The sequence below is a fragment of the Rattus rattus genome, chromosome 7 (genome assembly GCF_011064425.1).
Source record: "Rattus rattus isolate New Zealand chromosome 7, Rrattus_CSIRO_v1, whole genome shotgun sequence".
Classification (NCBI taxonomy): Eukaryota; Metazoa; Chordata; class Mammalia; order Rodentia; family Muridae; genus Rattus; species Rattus rattus.
Window position 1 is genome coordinate 34,091,517 of NC_046160.1, and position 14,592 is coordinate 34,106,108.

The 14,592-nt window shown below is 45.1% G+C and overlaps 1 protein-coding gene across 1 annotated transcript; it reads right to left on the bottom strand.

Annotated features, from left to right (window-relative positions):
- Nucleotides 1-3,803: 3,803 nt before the first annotated feature.
- Lratd1 (LRAT domain containing 1) lies at nt 3,804-8,307 on the bottom strand. The gene is made up of 2 exons (XM_032907489.1): nt 8,005-8,307; nt 3,804-6,979 (listed from the first exon to the last, which is right to left on the bottom strand). The coding sequence occupies exon 2, from the start codon at nt 6,941-6,943 to the stop codon at nt 6,065-6,067; it is 879 nt and encodes a 292-aa protein (XP_032763380.1). The 5' UTR covers nt 6,944-6,979; nt 8,005-8,307; the 3' UTR covers nt 3,804-6,064.
- Between the last annotated feature and the right edge of the window lie 6,285 nt (nt 8,308-14,592).

Consider the following 14,592-nt stretch of genomic DNA (forward strand, 5'->3'; position numbering starts at 1 on the left):
GGATTATATTTATCATTACAATATAAAAAATGCACATGTCCTCAAAGAACTGTTTGCCATTTATCTGCAATTTTAATCTCACTGAAACACCTATAGTTTTGTGAGTTGTATCTGAAAACACTGCCCCAAAACTTGTGCTTTCTTTGGCTCAGAACTCCCAACCCCAGAGGCATGTTACACTGGGAAGCAAAGGACAGAGCATGTATACCGCTGTTAGTGACAACCTGTTATGAAATTATCTTCAGGGACTCCCCCAGATTTGTGTAGTGTTTAGGAGAAGCTGAAAACTGAAGACACTGGGCTTCACACTTAATGAATAAGCCAGCACGCTTCAATATTATAGGCAAGAAGGTAAATCTTTGAATTTATAATTACTTACTTGTTAACACAAATATCCGTATACTAGCAATAAAATAATTTCATGTTTCCCACTGAAACACAAATCAATTACTAATACCTATGTTGCTATCACAGACATATTGTGACTAGAAGGAAAACAATAAGCTAATTAATTAATAAGCCAAATATCGTCTTACAGTTTTGTGTGAACTTCGGGTTGATGCCTTGATGGATTTTTAAAGTGTAGTTCAAGATGGTTCCAGCTTACACGTTTTGCCTCAGTACGCAGAGGTTCCACTGCCTCCATTCATACACAATATTTCCTAAGTACCTACCACTTACATAAGACTAAGTTCAGAACTTATGTTCACATACAAAAATAATTGGATTATAAAAGCCAGCAAGCATAGCAATTATTTTACTGTGTACCAATGAGTAATGTTTATTTGAAAAAAAAATGCACCCTGACCAAACGGCATCAAATCTAATTATCCTAGCGAGGTAAGCGTGTATTCTCCTCTTTGTCTACTAATGAAAAACATTTTTGCTTCTTATGATTGTAGCAAAAGCTACAATAATGACCCTCCTCTGAAGGAATAATTTTGTCATTTCATGCTAAGAAAAGCTCCCCGTGAGGTGAGAGAGGGAGAGGGATATGAGAGAGGCCAGATTCAGAATTACTAGTTTGCTTTCACCCTTCTGACCAAAAGACAAGAGAACAGCTTTTAATTTTCTTGGATCCCTTAATAGATGTTTCTAGAGGCAAAACTCTGTATTCCAGACACCCTAAATGGGAAGCCCCAAGGCCTAATCCTTATAAGAAGGCAGCCCAGGAGCTCTCCAAGGCATCTCTGCCAATTTCAGCTATGGAAGCTTATGTCTCCTTCACACCTCAGGCCAGTACTTTCTGAGTTTCTGAGTGATCAAGAATTACTGAAACCCATATGATTGAAATACCTTTTATACCTACTATGTGCTCCATACCCTCAGTCATTAGAGAAATGGAGGAAAACCCAGAGCTGGGACCTGCTCCCATGGACGTTCAGCCACCTAAAGCACAGATCTTATCCTCCCAGCAAGGGCAGAAAAGACCTTCTTCATCCCAACATACTCAAACCTTGGCAGTCTTATACTAGGACACCCAGTGAGGTAACACACATCCTCAAAAGCCAGAGAACCTCATAAATTAGTAAAGTGTTGCGCCTCAGAGTCAGCTTTTCTCTGCTGTCTTCAGTCAGACTGGAGACCAGGTATCTCCTGTTGAAACGCTTACCAGGTCAGAAAATTTTATAACCTCAGCAGTTCATTCCCATCCTTATTTGTTCCAGTCCCTCCTGACCTTTTCACATTTCCTTTGAATCTTGCTTTTGCTTCTGGTTTTGCTTTTTTGTTTGTTTATTTGTTTGTTTGTTTTTCATTTTCAAAAAGTGAAACTAAACTGGAGGTTGTGGTGCCATTCTCTAATTGCAGCATTCAGGTGGGGTAGGCAAGAGGAGCATTTTGAGGTTGAAACCAACATCCTGGTCTGCACTGAGAGTTGCAGGCCAGCCAGGGTCACACGGTGAGACCCTGCTTCAAAAAAACAAGCCAAAAGGAAAAGAAAAAGAGAAAGAGAAAAATATGGGGCACATGGGTGGTGGGTAGGTGTATGCAAGAAAACTACGCCAGTACACGTATTTTGTTTGTGCTTGGTTTTAGCCACAGCACGTTGTGCCCAACTGCCGGTGAACTAAGTTAACCGTTAACCCCTGGGCATTCTGCCTCCTGTATTTATAAAATCTTAAGTCACTTTCCATCTGCTCTTTAAAAAACGTGTGTGTGTGTGTGTGTGTGTGTGTGTGTGTGTGTGTGTGAATGAAATGTCTAGCTAGTGGCAGAAAGGTATATATGGAAATGAATGTTATTGTAGACAGGTACATACCAGCATTCTTCTAATAGCTAAAGCCGTTCAGTGAAAATGAACTCGGTTTTAGGTGAAATATTATCTAACTGAAACTCCTTATTTCAAAGCACCTGGAATCTGTGGCTTTCCATGCGTACCTTTTGTGTATGCTGCAAATGGTCTCTCCACACAAATACAAACCAATATCTTCAAGGGAAGCCATGAAGATCCCATAGCTCCACCATGCACAGGACCCGAGTCCTAGCTCAGCACCAACAGCAAAAGCAAAAAGCAGCAGCAGGGAGATTGGAGGACATACATGTGGATTAGAAAAAATTAGGGGCCTTTACTATTACTGTATAATCTACTACTAACTTTACTTCAGTTTGACTTTACCTTGTGTATTAGGTGACTTGGTCCTTTAATTCTTAGAGATGCTGGAAGTAAAACAGATGCAGTTACCAGAGGATACTGGAAGATCATGAGGATAACTAAATTGAGCACTCAAGAAATTAATTATTTTTTAAATATCAAAAAAACATTTTTTCTGACAAATGTCCTTTTTCGAACAAAAGCGTTCATCAAAGACACGTGACACTGAAAGGGGAAAAGATGAATACAATCATGTACCATCAATGAACTCAAAATTTGATTCTGTGTCTGGCAAACTATTCTATTTTCTAAACACAGATTAATGTGTATAATTCTTTTTCATTTGAAAATGCTGACATAAAGGTCACTTAAATTGTTAAATATTGAAGAAAATTTTATACCTATTAATTTAGCTCATTGATACGGTTGATTTTTTTGTTTGTTTTGTTTTGGTGCAGTAAATACAACTTCTACAGGATTTCTTCTTCAAATGAAAAATGCACACTTGGAAAGGAATGGCACCAGAGGGCTTTATTTTTCAAACGTTTGCCCAGCTCACCTTTCTCATCTGTTTTATTTATTTTGTTTGTTTGCTTGTTTAATGCAGTAAGTTCATTTACATTTTAAATGTCTTTTTTTCCCAGGTATTAGCTTGCTTTTCAGATATGCCTCTTAGCAGGGGAGAAAAGGTAAAGGTGGCCTCTACCCTGGTAAGGGCTGAACAGAGGTCAACTTCACCCTCTTCACATCATGGGAGTTAGTACAGAGCTCCCAAGGACAACAAAAACTAAAGCTTCTTTATTGTCCCTTTGCAAATGTTAGAAAACTCATGGCTTAATTCCTGTAACCAATGCAATCTAGAGAAATGGGATTAGCCCACAATAAAACTCAAGCGATCTGTACAAAGAGATCTTTGACCTTAGAAACCCTTTCCAATTATTTTTTTTCTTATCGATGTTTTATTATTGTGAATTTGTAAAAGTCCACAAAGACCTAGGCAGATCACTCTAATAACAAATCTATCCCAATCTGATTTTCACTGCTATTAGTTTTCAGCAAGTATAAAGTTTGTAAACCGTTCCTCTCTGAGGGTGGCCCTCTTAGAAAGGGTTTAAGTACCATCAAAGGAATAATTCAGTTTTGGGTGTGATGGAGACTGATAAGTTCTTTTGCCCACTCATTGACACAATGTCAAGAAGGAGTCCTGTTGGAACCAGTGCTTAGGATGGTGTTTAATTCAGCAGGGAGCCAAGATACAGTAATAGGACACAGGAAAGGATATGTTGCGTGTAGACACCAGAAAGAATTTCGATTTATGGTCAATCAATCTGTCATTTGCCTAAAGACTAAGTTAGAGAAATAAATGACTTTCAGTTCTCCATACATGCAAAGGTTAAGTTTAGTTGTTACAAAAGTTTTGCTGTTGTATGTGCTGAAAGAAAAGCATAGCAGTTTCAAAAAATAAATCACTCGATTGGCTTCAGAAAAAATACTTTAGTTCATATTTCATTGATTTGACCTTTTGACTCAGGATCAGAGAATGAATCCAGCATGAAAACAAGATGAAATGAAATAAAACAACAAAAATCCCCAGAAAACAGAAACAAACTATTTACCATTGAAATGGCATTTCCCTGTCGGCTAACTTCCATTAGTTTTTATTGCATCATTTTTGAAATGCCAAGAGAGTGGCTTTGGACGTAGTGTTTGCTGTTCAACTAAACCATAGTGTTCAATTGCTTGCGACCATTAGCTAAACACCATTTTCTGATGAACTCCCTCAAGAGAGAATGTATACGTTCTAAAATGCGTCTAGCACATAGAATCAAGTAACGATCAGTTAGGCTGGGGTTGTACCCCTTGGAGAAAAATCCACAAACTCTTGCCCAAAGGAAGGAGCTTCACATAACCTTCACGTTTTGAAAGACACACATTCTGTCCTGCTTCTAAGAGCGCTTCCCTGTTCTCAGAAATAAATAGCAGGACAAGCTACAAAAGAGGGCCCCCGAATCCCGTGAACTCTAGATTCCTTTCAAGGGGAATCAAGAGGTGAGGACAAGGGGGAGGGGAATGCAAAGATGAAATGGTAATGATATACAGCATAAAGAAAAGACCCCTCGTGGAACTTGCAATTTTCACCAAAGCAGCAGACCCTTGAACTGACAAAAATTCAGTATAATATACACACTAATGAACAGCTCCACCGTTGCAGGCCTGCTTTGTAAAGCCAGGAAAAAAAAAAAGTAATAACTATAATATCCCCCAAACAGAATTCTCATAAGAGTTGAGAAAAACCAGAGTGAAAGCAATGTCAGCTAAGGTCTTAGCTAAATTCCACTCCTAATGGCCCCCGGTATTTAAGCTATCATGGATTAAAGCCATGAAAATAAAAATTTCAATTTGAAATTTCATTAGCATGTTGCTAAAAATGATCAAGAGAAGCGTCGACACTGTAGGCTTTGTTGATATCGTTGGAAAACTGCTGTTTCATTTTACAAACGATCTCCACCTCCCCCCGCCTTCTAAGATCTTCTAGTTAGGAAAAGCCAAACTAAAGACACTGGCTAGGCTGTCCTAATGCTGGTTTCTGGAATGTTGTAGATCTTCCCTGCCTCCCTCTCCTTCAGTCCCTCAGAAAACAGGACTCTGTGAGTGAGGAGGGAAGCAATCATGGGCAAAAAGCCTCCTCCTTGCTAAGTTCAAGTGCCCACACACCAGGTGAATTAGCTCCTTTTTCGGAGCCGGCAAGCCCTCCTCTCCCAAAGAGGTGCTTCAGCCATTTTCCTCCCGGGACCCAGAAGGCTTTCTTACTGGCAAGTGTCGGTCAAGCCGGGGATGGCATCTACTTCCAGTTGTACAAACGGGAAGCCAAACCTATCTAGCTCAGCCCGGAGCCTGGAATGCTTTGTCAGGAGACTCTGGGCTGGAGAGCTGCAGGACAGTGCTGGGCAGCCTCAGGGTAACCTGGAGTCCCTGAAGCGCTCCCAAGTACGCAGAGACAGGCTCGGTTTCATGGGAATTCTGATATCCCAGGACACACCACTCTCCACTCGGGAGTTGAATTGTGTCCCCAAAAGACTAATTCTCACCTCCGTCTGGTCTGTGTGTGCGCATCTGGGGATAGTGGTGACGGTTCCCTGTGACTAAGGATATTTGCCCTGTCTGCTGAGGAGTCACTGACCCTTGGCTCGCTGGAAAGGTAATGTCCTTGATCCCCTTTTGCTCACTCCCTCTTTCCCTTCACAACCCAGGGGAGAGGTGCAGGCTGGGTTACCCTGGCACGGTCACCAACACCCGGGCTGTCTTAGGGGTGCGCAGCTGCGCTCGCCCAGTGCGGGGGTTGGTTAGTTCTTGAAGCTTCCAGCCGCTGGTCCTGGGCGGGCGCGTTAGGGGGGCGTGGAGTGCAGAACTGCGGGGACTGGAAGGGAGCTCCGGGCGTGGGAACTGGCGCGCCGGGCAGCCCCTCGGAGGCTACTCCTTGTCATCCACAAAGTCCTCAAGCTCCTGAAGCACTCGAAGGCGGCCACTGGCGTCTATGCGACGCTTCTCGCGGATGAGGTCCTCCAGGCTGTGGAACCGAGCCGTATGGACTTTGTTCTCCTCTAGATGCACCTTGAGATAATACTGCTGTTGCGGAGGCTGCGTTCCTGCGGGAACCTCCCCTCCAGCCTTGAACTCGCGCTTTCCAAAGCGGCACCAGGCAGCGAAGCTCTCGGAGTTCGTCCAGCAGATCTCCTCGCTCTTGAGGCCCAGGTGGCCACAGGCGTTCTGCACCACCAACTCGGCCACCAGCGGGCGGTAGCGGTACCAGCTATTCACCACCCGGCCCACGTTGGCCGCGCCCGCCTGGTACAGGCTGTCCTGGCGGATCTCGCCTTGGTGCAGGTGGATGATCTGCCCGCCGCCCACGTAGACGGCCCAGTGAGGGGCTGGCGCGGGCTGCTCGGTCGCCGGCTGTAGCCACAAGAGCTCTAGCAGGTCGCCCGGCTCGCAGATCGCGGGCAGCGCAGTGACCGCGTAGACACTCAAGTCGGCGCCCTGAGGGCCGCCGGTCACTTTGGAAAAGATGCATTCCTGGCCTCGGAAGGCGGAGAACTGAGTCTCGTTGAGGACGAGCTGGTGCAGCAGGTGGTGATGGTGGCGGCTGGGGCTCTCTGGGCAAGGGCTACAACCTGGAGGGCCCTTCACACCAAACTTGTCCGGCTGCCCGCGTTCGTCCAGGTCCTCCTCCTCATCCGAGAAGAAGTAGGCAACCCCGACTCGCAGCTCGTCCTTCTCAATCCCAGATGGGTCCCCAGTGGGCAACTCGCTGTAGTTGAGGTGGGTGATGCGATCCAGTTGGTTGCCCATCAATGACGCGGCGAGGCCAGGGCCAGGAACTGAGATCTGCCGAGGGAGAGAGGATAGACACCATCAGAGTCCGGGCTGACCCTCCTGGTGTCCCCTGCCCAAGGAGTTCAGTTCCCCAGGTGCCTGCAGCTTGTCTAATCACCGGCACTGAAGTCGCCTGCAACAGCCAACTTTGCAGATACTCCCTGGGGGAAAAAAGGGGGGGGGGACACAGAAGAAGGCACCAGTCTCAGGGGCCAGAGCAGACACTATACCAGCTCAGCCAGCCTTTGACTCTGCCCAGGAACCCTGCCCCGTAACTTCCAGAGGAGAAACCGCAGGCGGGCTAGAGAGCATGTAAGGTTCAAGTGGGCGAAGAGAGCGCAGGTTGTGGCAGGGTGGGAGCTGATTACCCAGAAGGAAGAGAGGAGTGTCAAGAGAAGCCCCAAGGACCGAAGCTAGAGCAAGCTGAGCTCATTCTGGTCGCCATCCTCTGCAGCCCACCTACTCGTTTTGGACTGGGTCACACCCCATCCCTTACAGCGCCTTGCACAATGACAGACTGGTTTGCAGGCATTCAATTGACATCAGCAACATTTCGCACACTTGGAGTCCAGACACTGACAAGCTGGTACATACACCCACAATGCTAATGTCATACACCCACAATGAAACATCTTGGAGACCACACACTGGCACCATCTACCCCCAATTCCTACATAATTCCGGACGTATGCCTGCACACTTGCACGTACACTCAAGCACCGGGGCACACCTGCCCACGCAGGCAGGTACACTCTGCCCTCTCCTTGCTTGCCTTCTCATAGAGCCAATCGGACTGCGCCAGGGCGAGGCTGCTAAAATAACCTAACAAAGAGACAGGGGAGGCAAGGCGAAACCCATGGTGAGTATTAGTGGTGTGTGTGTGTGTGTGTGTGTGTGTGTGTGTGTGTGTGTGTGTGTGTGTGTGAGAAGAGGTCTACTTTCAACCCAAAGAGCCCCTTTCTTTCACCCAGCACACAATCCACACACTCGGACGAAGAAAAACCATTTTTAAGGCAAAGAAAGCGGCTTTTCCGTACCCGTGATTTCCCTGCGCCCGAAACCCCAAACTCCTTTTAAAGTCTCCAGGTCCCCATGGGTGCTGTGGAGGCGGCAGTGGCGAGTGGGTCCTGGAGGCGCGTGGGACTGCGGTTCAGATCTATCCGGAGACAAGCAGTGAGGTGAGGTACCCAGAGCGGTGAGGGTGCGCTCCGTGTCTACGCTGGCTTGGGCGTCTGCTCCACCTGGCAAGTCCTGGCTCCACTCGGCTTTCCTACAGCCGCGCGGACGTCTCTTAAATCCCCTGAACAGCCGTTTTCCAGGCCCGCCCCGAACGCGCCCATTGGCTAGGACTCGCCTCCGAGCCCTGCCAATCTGTGCTGGGGGTGGAATCAGGGGCGGGTTTCCTTTGTGCTCCGCCCTGCCCAGCCCCCAGCATTCCCCTGCCTCACTGCTTTGGGAGCGTAGGTGTGAGCACCCGTGGGGAGCACAAGAGGGGCGTGGCTAGTACACCCAGCTGCTCCTTTGCAACCGAGTCCCTAGTAACAGAACACAGTCCGCCCGCGTTCCTGTTCTGTATTCTAAGGGGACAGATTCCAGAAGGAAAGCTGAGTTTGGGGGGTGGAAAAAAAAAGAACACTCTGCGTGGCCACGGCATTGTGAGTGGCTAGGAACCGGGAACCGCGTATTTGAGGCTGCTTTGATGGGACTTCGGAGTCTTGCTTGGCTCCCGGCTGTCGCGCAGTCGCTTCTGTTCCTGTCAGTCACGGACGCCTTAGAAATTGCAGGATGGCGCTCAGCGCCCGTCCTTTGAGCCAAGTGAAAGTGCTGACCCAGCGCCGGCGCCGGCGCCTGGTTTTAAAAGGAGAACCATGTAGGTGTCAAAGGCTACCAGAAAGTCTGAGCTTAGGCTGGCTGGCACCTTCTCTGAATGTGCCTTTGTCTTCAACCTCCCATTTCCTGTGAAAGGGCTGAATCTCAAACGCTAGCTGATATTATTGCACGAAAGTGCTGTCCAGTTCCAGAACTGTCTGAGCTAGGAGAGAGAGAGAGAGAGAGAGAGAGAGAGAGAGAGAGAGAGAGAGAGAGAGAGAGAGAGAGAGAGAGAGAGAGAGAGAGAGAGATGGAGAAAGTATCCATTAGTGTTTAAAGATGGAAACTCAGTGAATGAAAGCGCTAGGGACACTGGATGTTACAAGGTGACTTTCTTAAAAGGAAATTCTAGACAGTTTTCAAACTTTACTGCCTTAAGCTTTGGAAGAGTTAAGACTGTCTGGGTCAGGTCTTCATGCCATTTTTACATTGAAGGGCTTTCTGAGATGACTGTCTGTCTGTCTTTATCTCTGTCTCTCCACCCTCCCTCCCCCATCCCTCACCCCCCTCCATTCAGGGATTGGTTGACCAGTGATGCAAACTCAGAACACTTCATCACAAACCTGAACCACATATGTCCCTTAGGCTTGCAGACTACACAGCTGGGTTCTGGGTCTCCTTGGCAATGGCTGACACGGATGGGCTTCATTAGTAGTCACCAAAAAGGAAAACTGATCACAGTGGCCACCTTCCCTGTGCCTAGAGGTTTAAGTAGGCAATTTAAATCCCAGACCTTTCTAGAGTATTCACTAATGCCTGATTTGTATCAAATGGGGGAATATCCTGGGATCAGTCAGCAACAACAGGCTTGTCAAAGTTTATAGGAAGTTTAGTTTGTAAATAAACTACACTGTTTGTTGATGGGCTAAATTCTTGTCTCGCTATGTGAGAAACAACAACACCTAAAGCTAGTGTTTCGAAGAAGTTAGTCATTTGGCCTAAGTTCATAGAATGCGCTCGCTGTCAACCTTTCTTTCCTGGGCTGTCAGCCTGATTCTTTGCATAGCCTTCACCTCCTGTTCAGGTTTGTGTGGTTTTCATAGATGTTGTCTGCCTTCATAGAACACACGTGCAGTGATTAATCGAAGTACAGACTTGATAAGTATTGCTGGAAAAAAAAAAAAGGACTGATTTTAAGTCGGTCATCTGGGTAGTTGTATTTACTCAAATTGGCTGAGAAAATTGGCCAGAGTCCAAGTGCTTCTGTGAATGGGAATGGCACCCTTAGACTCATATTTTTGTATGCTTGGTCATCATTATTGGTGAACTCTTTGAGAAGGATTAGGAAGTATGGCCAGGTTGGAAGAGGTGTCTCTCCGTGGGTGGGCTTTGAGGTTTCAGAACCCAGGCTACTCCCAGCTCTCTCTGTCTCTCTGTTTCTCTGTTTCTCTGTCTCTTCTCTTTCTCTTCTCTCTCTCTCTCTCTCTCTCTCTCTCTCTCTCTCTCCCTCTCCTCCCTCCCTCCCTCCCTCCCCTCCCTTCCTTCTCTCTCTGTCTGTCTGTCTTTCTGTCTCCGTCCTTGTGCTTGCAGGTAAGGATGTAAGCCCTCAGCTACTGCCCCAGTACCATGCTGCCTTCCTGCTGCCATGCTCCCACCATAATGGTCGAAGACTCTAGCCCTCTGGGACTGTATAATCCCCCAAAACACATATATTTTTATAAGTTGCCCTTGGTTGTTGTGTCTCCTTCACAGCAATAGAAGAGTGACCAGGGCAGTCCATAGGGAGCTTGTGAGAAGACAAGTTGCCCTCCTCGAAAGTACTGATTACAGGCTTCAAAAGCACCTTTAATATTTGCTATACACAACCAACAGCTCATTTTTTGGCTAGGAAGTCAAGAGAGTTAGTTGAACACGTAATTTCTGAAATCAAGGAGTGTTACTGTTTTTATTATCAGCCTGGCTTTGATATGCCAGGGAGACATCTGAGCTGATATCTGAGAACAAATTAAAGGTAGCTCAGCTCTTGACTTTGAATCGCTGTATTTTTAGCTCTCTATTCACAAGGTCGATGTTGTACACGGGTGTAGCTTACTGTAGCCTACAGGCTGTGCCGAATACCTGTTGTGTCTCATCCTACCTCAGAGTGCAGAGTGGGCAGGGTGCTCTTTGTTTCTTAGTATCCTAATGTTCCCAAGGGTATTTCATGTAAAACATTGTTACTGCGTGGATTTTAAATGCTAGCATGCAGATGTTGATTCTCTCTTCCATCCCCTCTCCTCTGCCAGGTTAACAAACTGATTGTTTTATTCACAATAGGGGAATAAGTATTCTGTGGGGGTGGGGGCTCTGAGTTATAATGAATCAGAGGAAAGAAGGAAGCTAAGAATAGACTGAGGTCTATGCATCTACTTTGTGTAAACTTTGGCAATTACAAAGAGAAGTCAGCATTTGGAAATGGTCATGTTCACCACAAGATATCATTTGTAAATTGTTTTGTGTTAATTCCCTAAGCCCGTGTCCCCTGCTTCTACCTAGAAGAATTGCGGAGTCATCAAAACTAGTATCAGATAGTTGCTAAAAACTCAACTGGAAGCCGACTATGTTTGAGCTGTGCTTCGAAATTGGGAAGCTGACTGTGACTGTCAGTTTCTCATCTGCAAAAGGAGAGATAACAATATTGTCTGCCTCATGGAGCTGCTGCACATCTGTGGATATGAGCACAGCGCCCAGCACACAGTGTCTTCATCGGTACTATCTTGTTGGTATTATTATTGGTAGAAGCAGGGAGAGAATCCTATGCTTCAGTGATGGTAACAGCTACAGCCTAGGTGTCCGAGGCTGTCCCTAGCCAGGGTGTGGAATTGTTTTCAAGGTCTTGGGGAGTCCCGTGAGCATCCTGAGCAGGTCCACACCTAGATCTCTGTGCATTTGTATATGTGAACTCTAGGCCTAAGAATACCTGCTTACCCAGATTTTGAATCATTTCAATGAACAGTTTCAAGTGTGAGTAATAGGAATGGTGAAATCTTAGAGAGACTTAAGAGTCATCTATCTAAATGTCACTCTTTCTCTTAGTGTCATCTCCTTTCTTTCCTTCCTTGTTCTTCCTTCATCAGCAGAGGAGAGCCTTTCCTTCATATTTTACTGACTTAGCCCTTGGGTCCTTGGGTCCTGGAGTTTTTGGATTAGACTGTCGTCATCTTTCAGCTGACCCTGGGAGAAAGACGCAGGAGTGTGTGTTTTCCCTGAGCACTGATTTGTATCATTGTTTGCTAAGCAATGCTTTTGTTTTTAATTATCTGCCCTACTTTTAGCATGTATCACTTAGTGAAATAAACTGCCCCGTTTCCTGTCCTTGGCTTCCTTAGGAAGTTGGCACACTTCCCCGGATCTGAAGAATACACTGTAGCCACTTGGGAGGTGAGCCTGTACTATAGCTTCCTGGAGCCCATTGCCCTTTCTTTAGGGCACTCTACTAAACACCAGCAATGCAGTGTGTGTGTGTGTGGGGGGGGGAGTGAGAGGAAGACATTCACTCTCAGACTGATCTTCTGAAAGGTTAACATGATCACCCAAGAACTTTTCTTTTCTGCTTGGCCAAGTGGAGAGGATACATGTTAAAAGTACTAAGATCTCGTAGATGGAAACATCTTTAGATGGGAAGAGACCAGGGTTCCAGGGTTCCTGGGTGGCTGTGTAAACCAAGTAATGTCCCTTCACAAACTAATGTATTCTTTGGCTTTCGTAGAAAGTCTTTGGTGAAGACTCTGGAATATTTGTGCTTATCTGTAATGACAGCTACTCTATATGATTGTTCATCTCAAAATAAGCTATGTTTTTGCCTTTTCTTCTGTTAATGTCTTCTTGTTTTCAAGATCAACATACCTTGACTTCTTGTAGAATTTCAGCAAGTTCATATCATCGTGATGAACTCCAGGCATTAAACAGTTTCAGTTTTGATTAATGGTGGTGGTAATGATGGGACTTGAATTTAGGTCTGTGACACTGGTCTGTGACAGAGCTCCAAAGTTTAAGGAATTGACAGTGTCTACATTGTCCTCATTAACTCCCATCTCAGATCTCCCCTGTCTGCTCTCTAAATTCCTGTACTATCCCTGTGACTAACTTAATCACACTCACTAAATATCCCATCTGCCATCTTTTTTTCTAGTTACATGAATGGTGGGGTAACCTTATAGTGAAGAATAACAAGAACCCTGCTTTCTGCACTTGTTTTCATGTATCAGTACTCAAATGTTCTACTTTTTCTTAATTGGCCTCCTAGGATTTGAGTTTTTCTTCCACCGTTTATTGTTATTTTTGTTTGTTTGTTTCTCTACGATTTCAGAAATCATCTACAAATGAATGCTTATTAAACTATCTCTAGTGGCATACAATCATTGAATCCCTACAGACTCCTGAGTACTCTCTGGGAGAGCCTTCAGCAATTGTGTGTTTAGTGTTCCTGCAGAATTTGAAATTGTCTCCACCCAGAATATCCCTTCCTGTCTGTTCTCTAGGACCTAAGACATAGATTTGGCAGGAGCAGTGGTTCTAACATGACATGTTAGTAACATGTGAGCCTTTCAGGTCGATCCTGGGTTGCTATTACACACACTGCACTGTTATTTCCTCTTGTTCCAATCTTTATCCAGTTTCCACTCAAGGTGTGTAGACCTTTAGTGCCAGCTATTCTGTTTACGTCCCCTCGGCCCATTCTAATCAAGACCATCCTTTATGTTCCTATAAAACTCTGTGTGGATTGGCCATAAGTTGTCAAAGACATCAAAACATTTCTCTAGAACCAATTCATATTATAGGTGGATTTTCTATTTTATTTTTTTTCCTGGACAGACTAAGGAATGCTTAAGGAAAAGTTCCAAGAATAGTCAAATTTGCATGACTTCTGTCAAACTTGAATATGGCTTATTACCTTCTGGAACTTCACAGAATTGACCTGAATCAACGCATGCATGCATGATTCGGTTTCTGTTTTAAGCGCCAAACTTTCAGTGTTTGTGTTTATTTTATGTTTTACTACTTTGAACACATTAATGTGTGTTCAAACCCATCATATATATGAAATTGGAACATTGAAATACAAGAACACTGGCTATGTGCTGTGTAGCATTGGGCTTTCAAATGATCCTCCAACATCAGTATAGCTGAGAAAAATGCAAATTCTCCATACTGAGGATGGTTCTGTAGGTAAGAGTTCTGTTGAGCAACGATGAGGACCCAGATTCAGATCCCTAGATGCTTCACAAAAATCCAGCCATAGCCTTGTATAATTGTAGGACTATTATGGGACTTGGGGATGGGTGGGAAGGGATGGTGAAGAGAGACAAGGCTTGTGCTGACCAACCAACTTAATTGGGAAATGCTCCACGTTCAAGAGGAGACTCTGTTGCAAAGGAACAAGCTAGATAGCAATAGAAACTAACTGATCCTTTCTTTTGACTCTACAGGGGCATATTCATGTGCACATTTGCACACACATATATGTGCAGATAACACACACATGCATGCGCATCCACACACTTTTAGAATTCTTTAGCACAATGCTTTTCAATCTATGGGTCATGACCCCATTTGGGGATTAATGGGAGCCTTTCACAAGGGCTGCATATCAGATGTTTTACATATCAGATATTTACCTTATGATTCATAGCAGTAACAATATCACAGTTATGAAGTAGCAATGAAATTAATGGTTGGTAGTCACTACATCATGATGGACTGTATTAAAAGCTTAGAGTGTTAGGAAGGTTCAGAACCACTGCTCTAGGGGAGAAAAAGGTCTCAGAATCCAGTAA